We start from the raw sequence: 22,305 nt of genomic DNA, 5'->3' as shown, positions 1-22,305 counted from the left end.
TAAGTGACTAAGAGGGTGGGAGAGATCATATACAGCATGGATAAGCTAGACAAAGGGATGATTCATGTGCCAGGTGGGATAGAGCAGACATTACAAGATTTCATCACACTACTCAGAACAATATGCAACTGAAAACTTATGAATTGTTTATTACTTCCATTTATTTTCAGTCTGTGGTTGATCCCAGTAACTGAAACCATGAAAAGAGCCAAACTGTGGATAAGAGGGGACTACTATATTTACATGAACATAAACCCAGTGGCAAGCCTGGAACCAAGGGCATCATGTCCGGCCCCTCCCACTCCCGACCATACCCACAATCCTGTGGTGTGTGTGAATAAGGGGGTACAGAGGCAGGGGAGCAAAGGTGGAAGATGGAAGTCCCAAGGCCCAGGCAAAGGACACTGAAGATCTCAAGCCTTTTATCACTTCTCCAGGCCAGAGCAGGAGACGTGATACAGATACCCCTCTGTCTTGTGTTAAACGTGTCTAAGGAGGCTCCAGGAGGCTCTGCCACCTAGGAGAGTTGTGTCTGTGGCCCACAGAGCCTGACTGCCCCAGGCCTACCTGGTGAAGCGAGGGATTTCATCGTTGATGTTCATAATGTTCACCTGCAGCGATGTGGAGGCTGTGAGCCCTTGGCTATCTCTCACTTCCACAATGAGACGGTAACTGTCAGGGTAACATCCCAGGTGAGGGAATCAAGCTTTGCTGACACTACCTCAAAATGAGGTGGGAAAAAATGGGGTGCAGGGAGGGAGGAAAGAGTCTGTTCCCTTTCTGCCACTCCCTCCAGATGCCCCTGCAGAGTCAGACCTGGTGTGTCCACCCTTCTTCCCCCACTCTAAAACCCCACTCCTGCATTTCCTGTCCTGCAGTTGTCATTCACGGCCATCACCACACCAAGTGGCTGCTTGTGCCACCAAGTTGCACACTAGGTCTCCATCGTTCCTCACAACATCTCTACAACGTGTGGATTACATCCACGTGAGGAAATGGAGGCTCCCATGGATTAAGTAATGAGCCCTGATTTTCATGCCCCGGGCAAAGCCAGGAGTCAAAACTGGGTTGATCCCAAGGCCTGGGTGTTTTCATCCTCAAACCCTGGCCTCTCCCTGCCTCTTTCAGAGGCCTGCTCACCTCCACCCTGCTGCTTTCATGTTAGCAAATAGCTCTGGCAGCTGCTTCTCCCAAGCCTGCAGGGCATCAGAGGCAATCCTCCCAACACTTTGGGTGCCCTCTCCCACCCCTTCATTCTTATGGTCAGCAGATGAAGATTTTGAATGGGGAAGGAGGCCTTCTAGATATTCGCTTTATTCCCCTTGGGGTTCACTACTTTCTGAATTCGGCAGGAAGGCAGCTAACTGCTCATGGCCTCCCAGCTTCCTCAGGCTGCTCTGTGCCTGCTCCCTGACCCTCAGGTAAAGGAACTTCAAGCAGGGTCACTGGCAAAGGCTACCTGTTATGTCCTTCTTCAAAGTCAAATTCTGTTGTGGAGAAGAGGATCCCATTAACAGACATGCTGAAGTTGTTTGAGGGAGGAATCAGGAAATACTAAAATACAAAGAAAAAAAAGAACTAAGCACACTTATACATCTTTCCCCAGAAGACAAGTCTGTTCAGTTCTCATTTTATATCCTTGACCCATGGAACATTCTTGATGCATCAAGATAAGGCCCAAATGGCCAGTTCTCAGACTTAATGTTTCATGAATCAAGAAACTTCTGAATCTGTTGGTCTGAGCCTCTGACCCTGATTTGCCACATGCTGAGAAACTGGTCACTGGATCCTGCTTAAATTGCAGAATGCATATAAAAGGCCTGTCTCAGCATTCTGCTTCAGAGTCCAGTCTTCTTATCCCTGTCACTGTATTCTCACTTCTACTTCTCAGGACTGCTTCTGGCTTTAACCAACACTATTTAAATACAGCAACTGTGCATTAGATAGTAGGACAATTCTAAAGTAAACTATATCTAGCCTTTACCCTTAACTGAATGTATGATATAGCAGAGCTGCAAAAATGTTCATAAGCATTATTCATCGAAATGATGGAAAGGCAATGGGAAGGACAAGCATGAGAGAAAATGAAACTTAACAGAGCCCATGTTTGAAGCTGGTTTGGGAGATATAGAGGGGCTGTTTTAAAATCTGATCTGAGAGTTGTGGCCATTGGTCATGTCTTCCCATGTCTTAGGGACTTGAGAGTCTTTGTCCTCCTTGGCTTCCAGTGTCCAGCCGCACTCTCTAATGAACCTCTGTCCAGGACCTCTTTCTTTGACAGAAACATAGGCTTATTTGCTCAGTGCATGAAGAGCCAGCCCATAGGAGGACCACCTCTGTGCTCTCCACAGTGCTGATCAAGATTGAGTCCTTGCTCCCATGATGAAGTCACCCATGTAGGGAAATGACCTGCATCAGAATCCAAGTTCTGCTTGGGACAAGTCCCCTCTTTGCCTGTAATTTAGGGATGATGCCACTAACTATTTGTTTGTGTTATGGTGAGGGTTAAATCCCAATGCACACTGTAAAATGTGAAGGGCCACAGGCACCCTTGAGGCTCACACTTGTATACCATTTGTTCCAAAGGACTTTAAGGTTAAAAGTTTTCAGTATTTCCTATGAGGGTGAGGGTGATCTCTCCTCCAGGCCTCAAAATCTGTGAAGATCATCAGTGGAGGTTTTGCAACCACAGCCATAGCCCCAGAAGTCTAGAATCACAGGAAACACCAGCCAGGGATTCCAGCCCAGAGATTTGGTGTTGTCATTACAGCTGAGCTCCCCACAGGAGAAGGGAGGATGCACAGAAGACATTAAAGGTCTTCTTTAGGGCCGATCTAAGGTTTTTAAAGTGTTTACTTGCCTTTTACTTTTAATAACATTTTCCTAGTTGTAATTAACTTCTTTTCCATAAAAATTGGGAAAGAAAAGTATAAAAAAACTCAATTATAGTCACTTGTAAAATCTCATTATTTTCCTGGATAGCCTTCTGTTCTTTTCTATATAAACATACACCCTCCAAAAAATTGGGATAATGCTATAATCAAAATTATACTTTGTGCTTTTTATTCACAGGTTGAACATTTCCCCATAGTGTTAAATCTTATTTTACAACCTGGTTGGTTAATGATAGCACAGCATTCTATGGTAGGGGGTATTTTATTAAATCTTGCTTGCTCATCACTTAGGTGGTTCCTACCCATTTTTGAGAGGAAATATTTGAGAAATACCAAAGAGTGCCCTTCTCCCAGGCCCCTCCTTCAAATTGCATAAGCACCTTGGCAACACTCAGAGGCGTGATGTTTAAATACCAAGCCCCCATCAACTCTCCAGCTCACAGCCTGGGCAGCAGTGGCCTAGACTTGCAGCTGCCTGCACACGGAGCAGCTCTGTGTCTTTGAGCAGAGCCTTCCTTGCAGAGAATTCTCACATATCCATAGAACAGAAGCTCACACTGGGTGTGATACAGTGGTTTATAGACCCAAGGAGGGGTACATTTACCACAGGCACCTAAATGGGAATGTCTTTTGAAATGCTCTAGGAGATAGGTCCCCAGTACTGGTTGGTCTCCAATACTTCAAGCTCTTGGGCTACAGGGATGACAATCAGGCCCTGCTCTCCAAAAGCTTATGGTCAGCTAAGGGAACATGTGAAGATGATGTGGGAAAGGCTCTCCAGAAGGGACAAACATAGAATGTGATGGGAAGAGGGAAAGAAGATTCTTAGACCCATCTGGAATGTAAGAGGCATGAGTCGGGGCAGTGGAGTTAAGTTCAGTGGCTTTGGAGCTAGACAGCTGAATCTGAATCCCACTTCTACCCCTTTCCAGCTGTGGGAGCTTGTGCAGCAAACAGTAATAAAATAGGCCATGCCTCAGGGGGTGTAAAGTTCTAGAACAGTGCCTGGTACATGGTCAGCCCTCAATATATGTTAACTACTGCTGTACAATTAGAATGTCAGATCCATGAGGGAAAGGCTTCATTTTATTCACTGCTATATCCCTAGAGCCTAACAGATAACAGATGCTCAATAAATATTTGCTAAATGTTAAATATTGGGGTTTTCTTCTTACTTATTTCCCATCTGAGCCAGCATCCCCACCTTAAAGAATATTAAAATCTTTTTAAAACAATCTCTGAAAATACATCAACAAAAATCTTGCCAAACTTAAAAAAAAATCTGTTTGAATTTGGAAATGCCAGGCTTCGTTATGAAATCTTCTGCCATTCTGTCTACAGTCTTCGCAAGAATGAAAGCAGCAGCAGCAGGGGATAGAAAGGGTGAAACTGTAGGACCAGGAACATGGGGAATTTCTTCTTAATTTTTATTAAAAGATTGATTTCCTGGAATCTTGATTTTTTTTTAGTGCCAGGCTAATTTCCTTTTATCCCTGAAACTATGAGCTTGTGTTAATGGGAATAGTAGTTTTGTACTTAAAACAGAGATAATACCCATTGACTAAAAATATTGTGTCATGTGGCCATTTGCCAGCATTCAAAAAGCTTTCTGTAAAACCTGGCATTCTTTCCCCTTTTTAAAGGCTTGTTTAATCTAAGCTACTCCTTTGATATTCATTCTTGGAAAACAGAAATTAAATAGAATGAAAAGCAACTGCAGCCCCTCTCTGCTCCAGTACTGGCTAAGAAAAGTCCTGAGTAATCAGATCAATTCGGTTAACAAATGCTTGTCAGACAAGCTCTACAGTTCCCCCGCTGGGAATATTCCTTTACCACCACCCCAGGTTTCTCTATTTGCAGCCCCTTGGCAGCTGTGGTTTGCTCACCGACACAAAAGCTTCAGTGTGGAAGACGAGGAGCTGTGCTTCCTGCCCCATTCACCCTTTATGGTGCCATTGGTTTAGGAAGAAAGGAGGGTGAGAGGGAGCTGGCCCAGTTTCCTGAAATGTCAGGCTCCCTGGGGAGGGCACACCACCTCCGGGCTGGCTCACCCACTGCAGTTGGAGTCACAGGCAAATAGTGAGTCAACCTGTGCCCGTTTGCAGCCATTAGCTGCTTTCAGGCCTGAAATGGAATTGAACAAGAATCCAGCCTCCTGTCTCCTAAGAACAGAGCAGTCAACTTCCAGGGGCAAAGTCTCCAGAGGGAAGGAAGGACCCTTATTCCTCCTATGTCCTGGCAGTGCCAATGACTCTATGAGCCACTGAGCACATGCCCCCAGACCCACTAGAGGGCAAACTGTACAGTGTACCGCCTTCCAACAGAACTGTCACAAGTTATAAATATGACACCACAATCCTATTACATTTTTCATCGTAAGCTGAATATTTTATAAAAGCCTCAATTCCTCTCTTTTCCCCTTTTTCCACTCCTGTCCCAGCTCAGAGGTGGAAGGTGGATCCAGGAGTGGGAGGGAAGTGTGTTTAGAAGGAAAGAAGTACTATTGAAAAAAAAACTTACTTCAAGCTTTCAACTTGGCCTACTCATGTTATATTGTTATGAAGGTAAGTGAATGGGCTATAGGCAACTATTTGAATGTTTTTTAAGAGACCCACATTTATAAATGCAAAATGCCATAGATAGCAATCCTTTACTAATAAGCTACAGAATTTATCCTCTCATTTGTCATTCTCTCTCTCTCTCTTTTTTTTTTTTTAAATAATCAGCCTGGTTCCTGTTTTTGATTTAGGCCTCACTAATCCTTTTTTTAAATCCTTACCTGAAGACATTCTTTTCCCATTGCTTTTAGAGAGAGAGATAAAGGGAGAGATAGCAAAAAACTTATGTAAGAGAGAAACATTGATTGGTTACCTCCTGTAGGCACCCAGACCAGGGATTAAACACACAATAGGCATGTGCCCTGATCGGGAATCAAACCGGCAACCTGTCAGTTACAGAACAACACTCCAACTAACCAAGCCACACTAGCCAGGGTAAGGCTTCTCTAATCTTAAGGACAATGAACCCCATCTATTCAAGAAAGTGTCTTTCCCACAGTGTGAATAGTCATCAGTGGTGATGTATTTGGAGTGGGAGTTGTCCTTTCCTGAGCATTTTAACAAGAACCTGGAGCAGAATGCATTTTGCAAAGACTTCAGTTGTGGCTCCCAAATAAACAGGTAGTTGCCAGGGGTGTGCTGAATGAGCGGTGCAGGGGAAGGGGAAGTACATGGAGAACAGGAAGGGTGCTGTCACTCAGAAAAGAGAGGGGTGGACACCAAAGACAAAATTTGCCAGGACACAGGAGAAGGGGACGAGCAGGAGTTGGGTCAGAGAACTCAGTTCTCGCTAGAGTTACCTGACCCAGGCGAGGGCCTCACTTCCCAGCCTCATCCAGAAATGAGGAGTGCTTAGTGGATCTGAGAAGTTCCATCCATGACAATTACTTTTCACTCAAGAAGATTAAAAGATACGACCTGCTACCACTTCTCAGAGACATAAGCAAGATGGAGGGGGAGAGAGAATTACTTTCTCTGTTGTCCTCCTGGTAGTCCAGCTACTAGCAAGGTTATTGCTCTTTTAATTTAATCCTTTGTCTGCCCTGGTGAAGACAAAGCACATTTCACTTTATGCAAAAGCCCTTCCCTAATGGAAAGGCCAAGAGAAAGCCCCTTAACGGAGGAATTGCTGCACTAGATCACTTTGCCTCCAGCTGCAAAACTGATTAACGTCCTTAGAGTCTCCGAGGAGGCTGTGCAGCAGTTACAGTGGCCATTTCCAAGCAGAGGGAGAGGATGGTGTATGGGAGAGGGTAGGTGGGAGGGGTTGGGTTGTATATAGCCTCCTACAGGATTGTGGAGAAAGCCCAGGGAAGAAATGCTGATACATATAATTATTCACATACAGATCATTCTGCCCGTCTTTATATTCTGAGTCCACCACTGAAGCATAGCTCTGGGTATGTGTCACCTGCACCCATCAGAACACAGAAGGTGCATAGGGACAGTGTGCTGATGCTGGATCAAAGCCTGCACTGTCCAACACAGAAGCCACTAGCCATGGGCACCTGTGACTGCTGAGCATTTTCAATGTGGCTGGTCTGAAAGGAGATGAGCTGCATGTGTAAATACACAATGAGTCTGAAGACTTACTGTACAAAAAGGATGCAAAATATTGTGTGAATCGATTTTATGTTGATTATATGTTGAAATGATAATAGTTCAGATATATTGATTAAACTATATTAAAATGAGTTTCACATGTCTCATTTTACTTTTTAAATGGGGCTGTAGGAGGGTGCAGCCAGAGGGTCCCCAAAAGAAGGATTTGTAATGGGGTTCAGAACTCAAGGTGTCCTGGAAATATTAGAAAGATATATAGGATGTCCTCACCCTCCAGCACAGGTGTGAGTTGGGGGAAGGGACACATGGAGCAGGGCCAATCAGAGCTGTTTTGCATAGCAACTAACCTTTGCAGCTAACCTCTGGTGTGGTCATTTAACACATCTATAACCTTTAACTAGTTGCATAGATATGTTAAATAGCTGTGGCCATGCCCTGAGCCAGCAGGATGGAAGGAACTTCCCCACAAGATGTAACTGGGAGGCTACTCCCCCTAGTTACAGCGCCTGTGTGAGAGCTTGGAGATGATTGGCTCCACGACATGGGGCCACCCCTGTGCAGACTCAAGATGGAGCCCAGTAAACTGGAAGGATATTTAAACCCAGGCTTGGCGGCCACTGAAGAGAGAATCATGCAGTTTTGGCTGAGTGGAGACTCCTGCAGCCATGTAAGGAGAGGGACCATGCGGCTGTGTCAGTGAGGAGAACCACATACTTTGGCCAGAGTGGGGGGACCCCCCCCGCCGCAGCCATGAGAAGAATCACCACGCAGCTTTTGCAGAGAACCACCACGCAGCTTTAGCTGGAGATCCCAGCAACGCAGCCTCCACTCAGCTGGTGCTGAGAACCGAGGGAGGCCTACCAGCTGAGCACAGATTACTGGGAAGAACCAGGGGCTGCCTGAGCCATGGACTTCTATTTCTTTCTCTGAGATACGGTACCCCAGACTGGGCAAAGGGGGGGAAGGAAGGATGTGTGTGTTTGTGGGTGTTTTAAGGGACCTTGGGATTTTGACGAAGACATTAAGTCATTACTTTTAGTCTGTATAACTTGGATAAATAACTCCTTTCTTTTTCACCAATCTCTAATATGGAGAACTACAATTCTCTGGCGAAGGGAAAGGTGAACCTAGTACAGAAAGACCCCAGGAGAAGGAGTGGTACATGCTCAGTAAAAGCCCACCAAAACTAGCCAGGAAGGATCTGCCCTATAAGAATAGAGTCCCTCCAGCCCATGAGGTCAATCTCTGCTTGGAGTTGGCCTGCTCCCAGGTTCTCTACTACAAATTCTGGGTGTTCGGTTCAATCCTTTGTCCTGATCACTAAGAACCTGGTTACCTGTGCCCACCTATGACAGGGCTACTAGAACATTTAAAATTATACACGAGTCACCTTTTTTTGGCTTGCATTCCAGCTCTATTGGGACCTGCTGGTCCTAACAATGCACAACCACATGCTCTTTAAATTTCTCTGAAAATGAGGAAGCAAATCCCAGTGGTTTCCACATTAGCCCCAATTTTACATCATCTGCGACAGTTTCACTTCATTAAGTTGGACAAGGGCTGTAGGGTTTGTTATTTTAAAGGCACTGAGGTTTCTGGAGATGTCCTAGAGCTAGTTTTAATTCATTTTTCCTCCTCTAGTTGCTGCCACCAGCAAAGTAACTCCTGGAACCCACCAGGTAAGATGACAGGCATGAACCAAGCATAGGTGGCTTCATGCACATGCTTTGGTGCTTATTAAAGCTTGTACTTGGTTGTTCAGTTCAGTGGTTCTCAAAGGATGGAGTGCAACAGAATCACCCAGGACATGCATTCCAATTCACATTCTGATGCAGTGTCCAAGCATCTGCATTTTCAAAGGAGCCTACAGTATGTTCTCATAGAGGGGCCTGAACACCCTCTGAGAAACATTCATAAACCAGTGTTCCCAGCCTTTCTGACCAGAAGAGTTGCTCATGGTATTTGGCAAATACACAGATTCCCGGGCCCACCCCTGACCCACAGAATCCAAAAGTCTTAGGGACTTCTCAGCCCTTTATGTGCATGAGATCACCTGGGGGCTTTAAAAGCCTGATACCTGGGCCACAGTCCAGACCAATCACATCAGACTTTTTAGGGGGTGGGACCCAGACATCTGGTTTTGGGGTTTTGTTTTGTTTTTTAAGTTTCTCTAGTGGTTTTGATAGGGGACTCAAAACTTGGAAAATTTTAGCTTAAGGTAAAAAGCTGTAAGTCTAGCAAGTAATGTGTATGTTAAGCTTTTGTTTCATAAACTACAGATAAGGCCCATCCTGGCTCCTGAGAAAAGCACTTGACCTGGGGCACTGGCTAGAGATTACCACCTGGGGACATGTTGGAGGCATCCAGGCCTTTTGTGTGACTCCCCCGCCCCCCCTTGGGAACAGCTAACTGTGGAGAACAGGAAGGCTGCAGCTTTGCTCACCTAATCCTCCCTGATTTTCAAAGCCCTCACCGCACCTTGCTTGTCCTCCCCCACCCCCCTTATAAAAGATCTGGCCAGGAAAGAGAAGCCAAGATGGTTTGTTAGGGTATGAACCCGTCATCTTCTCAGATCGCCAGCCATCTGAATAAAGTGCCCATAAAAGATTCAATCGCTGTCATTGCTTATTGGATTTCGTAGTGACGGGCAGCCCGAACACCGGTGTCTTTTCTGGTTACAGTTTCAGTTTACAGTTGAAAGGGTGAGAAGCACAGGTTTGATCAATAGCAAATTAACCTATCTCCTTTCTCTTTGTACAGAACAAAATATGTCATTTGTACCCTCAAGAGCCCAAAATACAATGATGAAGTACACAGACCATCATCATATATTACTTACTAAACTCTTACTACCTTTTTCTAGTCTGAGAAAGTTTCCTTCTAGATTATGTTCACTGCTCCTGCAGGCTGGCTGTCAACTCTCTAGGCAGCTGTTAGTTCCAGCACAGGTGTTAAATACTTCATTAACACTTTCTGCTGCAACTGGAAGTGCTCCCTCTCAAACAACTCCTAAAGGCACTGCTGAAGCCATTCACTTCCAGGTTCCACACCCCTGCAGCTGCTCTCAGTCCTTTTTTGATGGCAATACATTTTCTTTTAAGGGAACAACACCTGCTTCATTTCCCCCCACTTGGGTGGTTTCCCTTCATCTGAACGGAACGACCTGATCTAAGAGGTGTTTTTAAAGGGGCCATGACCTTGTTCCTTCTGCATAATTTGGAACAATACAGTAAAAATGAATATTTAAAAATGAATATTTTTTTCTTCACAGCTGAGATTCCTTCCACTTTGCCCCCATTATATCTTGTGCAAATTTATGGTAATTATCTTATTGAATTATAATTATTTGGGGTATACATGAGTGTCTCCTATCTAGACTTCTTGAGTTACAAAAATGTGTCTTAGTCATTTTTATATCTAAATAGACTAATAGAAAGCCTGGCACATAGTGAATTCTTGGTAAATGTTGAAATGAGCTAAAGGTATAAGTGTATAACTTTGAGTTACTGACCTAATCTATACCAAAATCCCTTTTCCCTTGTCACCATCAAGCAACAGCAGCCATAGGACAGAGTTCTGGACAGTGAGAAGTAAGCAGAAGTCCTCTGGTTAGGGCTTCCAGGAGGGTCTTGTTTTTCCTACCAAGAAAAAAAACAGACTGAACTAACCAGCCCTCTTCACCCTCCACTTCTTTTCCTTTCTTTCTTTCTCTCTTTCCTTCCTTCCTTCTTTCCTTCTTTCTCTTTTCCTTTTCTTCTTCTTCCTCTTCGTCAGCTTCTCCTTCTTTTCCTCTTACCTGGAACTTAGAGGTAAAGCCTGGAAGTATACAGCCATCTTCTAAACATGAAGTGAAGATAGAGGACAAATCCAATATGTTCTGGATGGAAGAGCAGAAAGATAGGAATTGCCCAGGTTTCTGACGGCAGCAGTTATGCCAGCTCTGGACTGTCCATCTGCCTGCCTCTGGACTTGTTATAGGAGAAAAAAGTCCCTTATTTGCCACTGTGGTTAAGTTTTCTGTTATTTTCAAACACATTTGTAACTGATATAACAAGTATGTTATTCATAAGTATGCATTTAAAGAACCTAGTATTGCTCTTACCACATAGTACAGACCCATTAAGTGTTTGCATATTTATTTAGTTATTCATGCAAATAGAATCTTAAATAAATGAATGGGTTGTGTGGATCTTGAGAGAGTCATTTGATGTGATCCCAGAAAAGGCATTTATCTGCTGAGATGGATTCCCCACAGTTAATGGGGGGCCCAAATTTTATAAATAATGAGAATCTAATGGCCATCTGCTGACAAAGGATCTCACATACTCTGCATACCAGGAAGAATCTCAAACTGAGCTTTCAACCACTTGCACTGTGCTCCTGCTTTTTGAGTCCACTCTTATAAGACCATTCCTAGTTTCGGCTTTCAACCAATGAATGAAGACCCGACCCATCCAACTGGAATCTTATAGGTATATTCTCATTTGCATTTTCACTGACCAATTGGAACTGCTCCATAATAAATGATCAGAGTGCATGATGCTGGCCAATTACCACTGTGCAATTCAGATTCCTGATTTACATAAAGTTGGACCAAATAAGAACCAGGGAACTATTAGCTGAATAGTCTACCCTTTTTTTCTCTAGTGTTTTTTTGACTTGTTAACAGTTTTTGTTTTTTGACCAAAGGATAGCTTCAAATAACAGCATTGACATTTCCCTAAATTAAAATGTGTTCAGACTTACAGCCAAGATGACAGCATAAGTAAGAATGGCTCACCTCCTCACAAAACTACAAGAAAGTTACAACTAAAATATAGAACAACAATCACTCAGAACCATCACAAATCAAGAAGAATGGAAGGCCAACATCTATGGAATTAAACCACATCCATCCAGACTGGTAGGAGGGGGAAAGATACAGGACAGATGGTCTCACATCTACATGTGGTGGGTAAAAGTTTGGGAGGGATATCTTGGAAGTGAGGAATCCAAGCACCACACCAGGTCCCCCAGCCCAGGGTTCCAGTACCAGGAAGATAAGTCCCCATAACTTCTGGCTGCAAATACCAGTGGGGATTGAGTTGGTGGAAGAAATTTCTAGAGTCCCAATCAGTTCCTCTTAAAGAACCCACAGACAAACTTATTCAGATTCACTCCCTCCGAGCTCCAGCACTGGGATAGCAGCTTGAAAGGTACTAGTAGCAAACAGGGAGGAACTGAAGTATCAGGCATCAGGGAGAGAGATGGGGGGCAGCTTTCTCCCAGAGAGAAAGATGGGCAGGCCATTGTCCTTTTTTTGAGCCATCCCCCCAGAGAGCCACAGAGCCAGCTGGTAGGTGCCACAGCGGAGATTCTATCAACTTAGCTAACACTGTTTGTACCACTCTGGAGATCACCTGAGACTCCCTCCCACCTAACTTATGGGCCCACCCAAGCTGTTAACTGTGACTTTTCCATATGAATGACTCCTCTTGGCTCATGTTTCACAACTTCATAAATACTATCAAACAAGCAACAACCAGCCAGAGAAAGCCCCCAGTCCCCATACCTATTGCTAAGTGGCCCCTGGCCTGGCACTAGCAGCATCCACTCTAGATTCACAGCTTGGATTCACAGGTGAATCACCAACCCAGCACAAGTAGCAGCCACCACAGATTGCTTTATATATCATGCAGGGTGACCCCAGACAGAACATGGGGTAGGGGATGGAGGTTGACCTTGGCCTGTACCATCCAGGAAACACCAGAGCCAGTGTACCCAGTGAACAGCTACAGACCACATTGGAGCATCATCATGCTGCTTCTGCATAGCTTATGTTACATGAACAGTGGAGGTTGGTGGTCAGTAGTCATAGACAGTTGTTGCAGCTGACTGGCCTAGGTAAACCCTTCCCATTGACCCACCAAAAGCAATCAAGTCTCAACTACAAGGGGAAGCAGTACTCAGCCTACATGAATGGTACAGATCAAGTACCCAACTTGGGTGATAGGGGAGGCTGTGCCACTGGACCCTACAGGACATCTACCACATTAGGCCACACTATCAAGACAGAGTCATAGCAGCTCTACCTGATACATAGAAACAAACACACAGAGGCTGCCAAAATGAGGAGACAAAGAAACATGGCCTAAAGGGAAGAACACATCAAACCTCCAGAAAAAGAACTAAACAAAATGGAGATAAACATTCTATCAGAGGCAGAGTTCAAAACACTGGTTTTAAGGATGCTCAAGAACCTTAGTGAGAATCTCAACAACATAAAAAGATCCCATCATAAATGAAGGATACGCTAATTGAAATAAAGAACAATTTACAGGGAAACAGCAGTAGAGTGGATGAAGCTGAGAATCAAATTAGTGATTTGGAATGTAAGGAAGCAAAAACAACCAATCAGAATAACTAGAAGAAAAATAAAAAATATTGAGGACTGTGTAAGCAGCCTCTGAGACAACTTCAAGCATTCCAACATTCACGTTATAGGGGTGCCAGAAGGAGAAGAGAAAGAGCAAGAAATTGGAAATCTATTTGAAAAAATAATGAAAGAAAACTTCCCTAATTTGGTGAAGAAAATAGTAGACATCCAGGTCTAGGAAGCGCCGAGTCCCAAACAAGATGGATGCAAAGAGGCCCACTCCAAGACACACCAGAATTAAAATACTAAAGGTTAAAGATAAAGAGAGAATTTTAAAAGGAGCAAGAGAAAAGCAGTTAGTTACCTACAGTAGAATATCCATAAGACTGTCAGCTGATTTCTCAAAAGAAACTTTGCAGGATAGAAGGAATTGGCAAGAAATATTCGAAGTCATGAAAAGCAGAGATCTACAGCCAAGATTGCTCTGTCCAGCAAAGCCATTTAGAATCAAGGGAAAATAGAAACAGAAGGTCAAAACAATGAACAATAAAATGGCAATGAATACCTATCTATTGACAATTGAATCTAAAAAACAAACAAAGCTACATGAAGAACAGAGACAGAATCATGAACACAGAGAACATTCTATGTTTGCCAGATGGGAGAAGGTTGTGGGGGAATGGGTGAAGAGGTGAGGAGATTAAGAAGTACAAATAGGTAGTTACAGAATACCCATGGGGATGTAAAGTACAGTATAGGAAATGGAGTAGCCAAAGAACCTATACGCATGACCCATGAACATAAACAATGGTGTGGGGATTGCATGTAGGGGTGGGGGGTGCTGGGGCAAAGGAGGGCAAAGGGGGAAAATCAGGACAACTATAATAGCATAATCAATAAAATATAATTTTAAAAGAAGATGTGTCCAATAATCTTAAATAGCTTTGTTTCTACAACTGCAGACCACATTATATTTGTTCTAGAGTTTACTCCTAAGGCTCATTTCCTCTTAGAAAAAGTAGTCCTGTTTAAGCTGCAAATCATGCAGCAACCAGCAGAAGCAGCCTCCTGGTGTTACCTATTCCTTGGGTATCATATTTCAGAGAATATGTAAGGCAGGGTTTGCAGCAGTGTTGCCTATTCCAAAGTTAGTCCCCTGGCATCATTCTCTCCTACCTGGGCTGCCAGCTGCTGCGGGTGCACAAGACCACTTTGATGGGCAGAACTGGGAGCTGAGGCATCCTTGCCCAAGCTAAGAGGCTTCTTTGACTAAGGTTTTCAAGGGCTCTACTGACAGTTCCATCAAGAAAACTGATTAACTGAGAAGAGGGATCAGTTGTCTCAGACTGGGTCTCCAGAACCCAATCTGCTTTTCTCTGTGGAAGCCCTCCTTTTCTTTGGAATTCCCAGGACTCATTTTTAGTGTTTTGTTTTGTTTTTTTAACTTGGCTCCAAACAGCTTGGCTTCCTCTCTAAAAAGGAAGTGTTAATGCCTTTGGGGAATACATTTTATGATTATTTAAAAAATAATATAGCTGGATTTTTATCACCTCAGAATTAAAAAGTACTAAGCAATTTTGATATGCTGGGGAGGCATTGTGCTAAGTGGCTTCACATGTATTCCCTAATACTTATAATACCTCTACTGAGGTAGGTGCTTTTATTTGACAGATGAAGAAACTGAAGCTCAGAGAGGTTAAGAGCTTGTCCAAGATCACACAGAGTCCAATCTGGATTGTCCATCTCAAGAGGCCCATTATCCACTTCTACCTCTCCTGTGTTCTATGCTTTGGCAGTGGGCACTATATTTCTCCCATTGCCACTGCCCAAGCCCACCCTGGCAGGATGCCAGGCTTCTGAGTCAGCCCGTCTTCAGTTCAACAAACAGACTTACACTGAGGGGTATATTTTGCCTTGTGTCTTCTGGATCAAAGGCCTCAACCTGGTAAATGTATCCAGGCTTTGCTCCTTCCACTATATAGAGGTCCAGACCTACATCCATGTCCACAGTGGAATAAAAAAAAAAACATTTTATTTCATAAAACAAGTGAGAAATTTCAAAACCAGGGCAACCAAAGGAAGCCAAAGGAAACCAAACATAGCTGAGGAAATAAAGCATATTGGCACTGTGGAACAGACGCAGCAATAATAAAGGGCACGAGTGAGACCATGGTCATCTTGCAGGAGTGGATTCTTTTATGGAAATTAATAAAGTATTAGGGTTGGTCAAGCTGGTATCAAGTATTTACACATTTCCTACAACGAGAGGTGACCTAGGGTACTGTTGTTTGGTGGGAGAGAGGAAGGTGATAAGGGCAGACAGTTGGAAAGTAACCATGGGAAGGAACGTGCAAGGTGAGGCTACTCCATGTTCCAGATCCCCTTTAATGCATAAATTCCTCATAAACTGAGCTAAGGTCATCCCTTGAAGTGTACTTATCATCTCGGCGGAAATGAGTCCTTGAAGTGAGAGGCCTTATAGTGGAACACAGAGGAGATGGAATAAGTGGGGAGAGAGGGCTGCAAGAGGGAGGCTCAGAAAGGGACCAAAAATTGATTTCATCTGCTTCAGAGTTCTTGGCAGTCACGAGGAAGGAGGAGCAGGCTGTGTCACTTTGTACCACCAGCCCTGCCTGAGTGTCACCATGTTCTCTGCTGTGGCCTCTGTCTCTCTTGAGAATCTTTCTGTGCAAGATATGACTGAAAGTGCTAACATTAACTCTTTTTTAAGGTGCTGTGCTGAGGACTTACCATAAAGGGTAGGGCAAAAGCAGGTTTACAGTTGTAAGTATGCAAAACAAAGGGTTTATTTTTTTAAGATTTTATTTATCTTTAGATCAGAAGGGAGGGAGAAAGAGAGGGGGAGAAACATCACTGGGTGGTTGCCTCTCATGTGCTCCCTACTAGGGACCTGGCCCAAAACCCCAGCATGTGCCCTGACTAGGAATCAAACTGGTGGTCCTTTGGTTCATAGGCCAGCACTCAATCCACTCAGCCACACCAGCCAGGGCCAAAGAGTTTAGGTTTGTATTATGATTCATTAGCTATTATATTATTTTCCATACAAACAACTGTAAACCTACTTTTGCTCTACCCTGTATGTTTTCTCCTTTGATCTTCACAACAGCCCTAGAAAGTAGGTGTTGTCATTTCCTCCACTTTACAAGTAAGAAAACAGGCTCAGTTGTTGGGTTGTCTCAGCTAGTAAGTAATAGAATCTAAACTCAAACGCAAGCCATCTTACATCTGAGCTTCAGCTTTTATTCACTTTATCATTGCTCATGCTTTTATTTTAAAAAAAAATGTTTACTGAGTTCTCACTCCATGGTAAACACTGATCTACCCACTGGGAATATAGCAGTTCACAAAATACAAAACCCTGCTCTCATGAGCTTGAATTCTAGTGGGAAGGTATAGATAATAAAATAAATGAGTACAATGTGTGAATGTTACTAAACAATGTCATGGAGAAAAATCAGGGAAAGCAGTGTCGTGAGTTGGGTAACAATGTTAAATAGCCTGGTTATGAAAGGTTCACTGACATTTGAATTAGGATCCTTAAAGAAATGAGGTGGAGCCACAGAGATATGGCAGAAGGGACAGAGGAAAGAGCAAATGCCAAGACGTCAAGGTAGGTTGTAAGTGGGGTACTCACAGATTGGTGAGGAGGCCAGGAATGCTGGAGGACAGGAAGTGAAGGGGAGATGTGTGGGAGACAGCATGGTAGGGGGTGAGGGTATGGGCTTGGCAGATTTGATGGGGCCTTACAAAAATACTGGCTCTCCTTTTGGGTGAGATGAGGGGTTCTCGTAGCATTTTCAACAGAGGAATACCTTGATTTAACTGATGTTTAGCAGGATCTCTCTGGCCGCTGTATGGAGAATCAACTGTAGGGGGCAAGGGCAGAGCAGAGAGCCCAGTGAGCAAGCCCTTGCCTTAATTCATGCGAGGCATGACTCACAGGTAGTGTTGGAGAGGCTAGGGACTGCTTGGATTCTGCATAGATTTAGAAGGTAACAACATTTCCTAATGGACTTGATGTTAGGTGTGAAAGACAGAAAGTAGCCAAGGTTGACTTCAAAGTTTTGGTCCAAGCAAGAATGATGGAGTTGCCATTAATTAAAATGGGAAAGACTGGAAAAGCAGCTTCCGGGTAGGGGATGGTGGGGGTTGAAGGATGAAGTGGGACACAAGTTTGGTTTGGAAGCTCTTTGACTTTGAGATGTTATATTCTGACACCAAGAAATTCTCTGACATCAGCTGAGAATTCAACTCAATCTGAGTCCAGTTTGTCACCTGTGCTTCTGACCCACCAGTTATATAAATCTAAGGTTCCCAAAACACCCTTATTGAGTTTGATTAATTTGCTAGAGGGCTTTACAGAACTCAAGAAACATTTTACCTACTAGATTACTGGTTTACTGTAAAAGAATATAACTCAGGAGCAGCCAGATGGAAGAGATGCATAGGGCACAGATCTTCCATGCTCTCTGGACACACCACTCTCGCTGGATCTCCACCAACTGGAAGGTCTCTGAACCACTTCTGGATTTTATATGGACAAAATTAATTAAATCATTGGCCATTGGTGATTGAATTCAATTTCCAACTTCTCTCCCCTCTGCTGTGGTGGGGCTGGGTGGGAGAGTATGTAGGAGTGGAGGGGACTGAAAGTTCTAACTCTCTAATCACAAGATTGGCTCCACTGGCCACCATTGCCACCCTTAGGTGATGTAGGGGTACTCCAAACATGTCATTAACATAACAAAACATAAGTTTATCATTCATCACTGGAACTCCAAGGGTTTTGGGACTGTTGTGTCAGGAACAGGAATAAGACCAAATATATATATTTCTATTACAGATGCCTATTAGATATCCAAGTGGTGATGTTAGGTAAGATAGCTTGGATATTTGAGTGGAGTTCAGGAGAGAACCTGGACTAAAACTGTAAACTTAAAAGTTGTCAGTATGGATGGCATTCAAAGCCATGAGCCAGGGGGAGATTATGCAGGAAGTTACTCTGTTCCCTTCAAGTATTGTCCCTGCTCTGCAGCAGACTCCAGGCACACACTGCTCTCAAGGGGTCAGCGTCCATGGGGAGAACAAACTTAGTCAGTGACTTGGCAGCGCACAGTGATGAGCCTGATGGGCTTGGCCCAGCTTCCTTCAGAATGATCCGCTGGAGGTCCTGACCTCCTCTTCCTGCCCAGGACTAGGAGAGGCCCAAGAAAAACCATAGATACAAAGGGCTTTGTAAATCGTTCATCATTATTACTGGACATCCTGGGCTGGAGGAGATTTTATTTATTCCCTGCTCATCGAGCAGCTGTTTTTTCCAGGGAAACAGCTGCATGTTTATTTACTTTTCTGTTTTGCTCTGACCCCCAGGGTTGCCACCATCTGGACTATATTGCACACCCCTATATATCTTACCTTTTGCCGAGTTGCCTAGAAACTGAGGCGGCTCATTCACATCTGTTACCTGGACAGTTAGAACCTGTAGGTCTATGAAACCAGCATCATCCTTAACATAAATCTGCAAATCAAATATGTTTGGTCCTGTTTCAAAGTCCAGTTGTTCCTTCTCAGTGGTGACAACCTAAAAGCAAATGCAGAATTCTTAGTAATCATGTGAAAAAAAGTCTGCTTTGCAGGCGTGCATTTTGCAAATGGATATTTATTAGGAAGAAAGCAACCCCACATCCTGGAAAACAACTTTCACATGCTGTCAGAGGAGCAAATTCTTTGCCTCTGTCCTTCCAGCATAAGCTCCAGGACACCTTCACTAAAGGGACTGCTGCATATGACGCTGCTTTTCATAAAAAAGAAAAACATTCAGGAGATATTCTTGTTCCACTGACAGGAAATAGAAAACCCGAGAACTGAAAAACCTATCACTACTTAGGGTAGCCTCCTAGACGAGTCCCTTAGTAACCCTGAATACGCTTGGATTTTCTAGTCTTTAAGAATGAGATGCTGCATTTTCCTGGGATTGCTGTTAAATTACATCTTGACTCATCACGTCATTCTAGTTTTCCCAAGTCCACTGCCAAGAATAAACAAGGGAAGGACACATCTGCAGAAATAATGAACGATGTTTACTAACATAAATAGTTTTTTGTGTGTAGGCTTTCTATCCATTCTCCCACTGTCAGAAAATTGTCCTGTGAACTACAAGCATTTTGGTGTTGTGGGTGGGACAGCAAGAAACAGGGCCTGAGACACAGCACCAGAATCTAAACTGTTGCCATCAGGAACCCAGCAGTCCCTGGAGGGAGGGGCCTCCTGAGGCTCTTGGGAGCTCTCTGAGCTCTCAGAAGTTGTTTGAGCACTCTTATCTGTGTGCACATCCCTGCCCATGAGCTCACAAAAGGCCCCAAGTCCTTTGGGGCATCAAGGACCAAATTTCATAATTGTCTTAATTATGCAAATAAAACTTTCTGGAAATTAATACAACTTGGGCCAGACAGTGAGACATTCAGTATTCTGTAGTGAGGAGAGCACTAAACTCCAATGGCATTTCCACCACTGAACTTCTGTGTGAATTTGAAGTGACTTGGGAAAGTCACTTCAAAAGCTAGATCAGGATACTATGGAAAATCAGAGGGAAGAAAGTTCATTATGAGCTGTGTCTAGTCAGGGCAGGCTTCATGGAGGAAGTAGTGGGTACTGTGTTTGACTTTGCAAGATCTGGATTAGTTAAGAGAAGAGGACAGCCAAAGATGTGAATGACTGTGTGCAGTGAAGGGAGAATATGCATAAAGAGGAGGGTTGAGAGGGAAAGCAAGGTAGTCTTTTCTCCACCCATGAGCCAGGTCAGCTTGGTATCCTCACAAGTGGAGATGATCTGTGTCTATGCTTAGTACGTGATAAATTAGAGGCAGCAAAGCACAGGGGTCTAGAGTGTAGTCTCCAGAGCCAGACTGACTGGGCTTTAAAGCCCAGCCTTCCCATTATTTAACCTTTATGTGCTTCAATTTTCCCATCTATAAAATGAGTATTAAAAAAGTATCTACGGTACTTTATTTGATTGTTACGAGGATTAAGTGATTTAACCCATGGAATACTTATATCACTCTCTGGTACTGAGTGAACTCTCAGGAAATGCTGTCTTTTGTTATTGTTAGTCAAAACTGTTTAGTAAATGCACATCTACTAGAGCAGCCCCCTCTATCAAGACAGTCCACTCTGTGTCCTGACTTATACCCTAACTTCCAGCTAAGCCTGTAGCCTTTTCCTGAACCCCAAACTTGGGCAAACCCTTTACTACAATGCTACCTAGGAACAGCCCCTTTCCCTTGAGAACTAGCTCTAACACTCCAGAGGAAAGGACTAGAGCAGTCAAAAAAGTCCAAAATGTAATATCTTGGAACCAAAGGAATTGGGTTGCTACCAACACAGATGGGAAAGTTGTTTCTGTTGTTGTTATTACCATATTTATTAAATGTTAGTGTGACAGGCTCTTGAAAGCCATTTTGTGGAGTGTTTTACTTAATCATCACAACCATAGGTTGGTAGAACTTGCCCTCACCTCACACATGAGGAGACTGGAGCAGGGAGGGGAATGCTGAAGGCCATAGCTAGGAGTAGGGGAGTCTTGATTTGGTTGCAAGCAACTGGCTGCAGTTTTGGTGGAAGACAGTAAGTTTGTTTCTAGGTGTATTAAGTGTGAAGTGTTTCTGGACAAGGCTGAGCACATTTATCAGGCCCACAGTGTTCATGACAGTAGATGAGGACAGAGAGGAGTCAAGCCCAGAGATGGGCAAACAGAACAGGGGCAGGCGACAGGCATGGCCTCTACTTAACCTCAGAGAGGTGCAGTCTGCACCTGTAGAGCCTGCTGTCATGTCTCCCTGGCTTCTCAGAGCTATCCTTGTTGGTACTCTCCAGGAGAAAATCCCCTGACCAATGATCACCAGCCACATGGGCTGAATGCAGCTGTGATACCTCTCCTGCTGGGTAGTAGGGAGCCAGTACAGTGAGGGGCCTATGAGCAAGGGTTCTTGGGACCAGCCTGCCTGATCTCAAATCTCAAGTTTGCCACCAATGAGCTATGTGGACTTGGGCAAGTTGCTCAACCTCTCTATGCCTCAGTTTCCCCACTTTTAACATGCAAATAATAGTACATCACTTTATAGTGTTGTTGTAGTGTTCAACGGAATTCCAAGCATACAGTAAATACTCCATAAATGTGAGTTATCATTATCATCAGTATTATTAATCCTCCTCTCCCCATCCCACCTCCACCAGAAGTCTCAGCAGATGGCCTGGTTCAGAAGTCGCCTTCAGGAAGACCTAAATCACTGAATCCCAAGGCCAACACTGACCAGACCCCTGGGTCAGAGACTCAAAAACCTCATTGTAAGACTCATCATCCTACAGCGTGTCAAGCCTGCCTGAGTATGAACCAGGTCCTGCCCAGAGATTGCATTGACATGTTCTTAGGTAGCAGGATGGCTCTGCTACCTAAGTGAGCTGTGCTACCTTTGTGAGCTGTTTGTGTTGGAGAATAGGATCTCCCTGGAGGCGATGTTCAATGAGATTGGGTAGTTTCTGGGGAAAAGCAATCAATTCTTTTTTTGTCTTTACTGTAGACATTCAATATTATTTTATATTAGTTTGGGGGGTATAGCATAGTGGTTAGACATTTATATAATTTACAAAATCCCACCTGGCACCATAAATAGTTATTACAATATTGACTATACTTCTTAAGTTACACTTTATATCCTGGTGACTATTTAGTAACTATCAATTTGTACTTCTTAATCCCTTCACCTTTTTTCACCCAGCCCCCTTGCACCCCTCTCATCTGGCAACTATCAGCTAGTTCTATCTATGAGTCGATTTCTGTTTTGTTTGTTTGTTTTGTCCTTTAGATTGCATATATAAGTGAAATCATATGGTATTTGTCTTTCTTTGTGTGACTTAT

At 43.8% G+C, this 22,305-nt stretch overlaps 1 protein-coding gene across 1 annotated transcript in view; it reads right to left on the bottom strand.

Annotated features, from left to right (window-relative positions):
• The window catches only part of CDHR3 (cadherin related family member 3), a 77,395-nt gene that overhangs the window by 31,974 nt on the left and 23,116 nt on the right, over window positions 1-22,305 (bottom strand). The window contains 4 exon segments of the mRNA XM_045828542.1: window positions 568-672; window positions 1,460-1,554; window positions 15,265-15,362; window positions 18,807-18,972. Of these exon segments, the coding sequence (XP_045684498.1) occupies window positions 568-672; window positions 1,460-1,554; window positions 15,265-15,362; window positions 18,807-18,972 (464 nt within the window).

This window comes from Phyllostomus hastatus, unplaced genomic scaffold (genome assembly GCF_019186645.2).
Source record: "Phyllostomus hastatus isolate PE091 unplaced genomic scaffold, TTU_PhHast_1.1 phas_scaffold_78, whole genome shotgun sequence".
Taxonomy (NCBI): Eukaryota; Metazoa; Chordata; class Mammalia; order Chiroptera; family Phyllostomidae; genus Phyllostomus; species Phyllostomus hastatus.
This window is presented reverse-complemented; position numbering and strand designations above follow the sequence as displayed.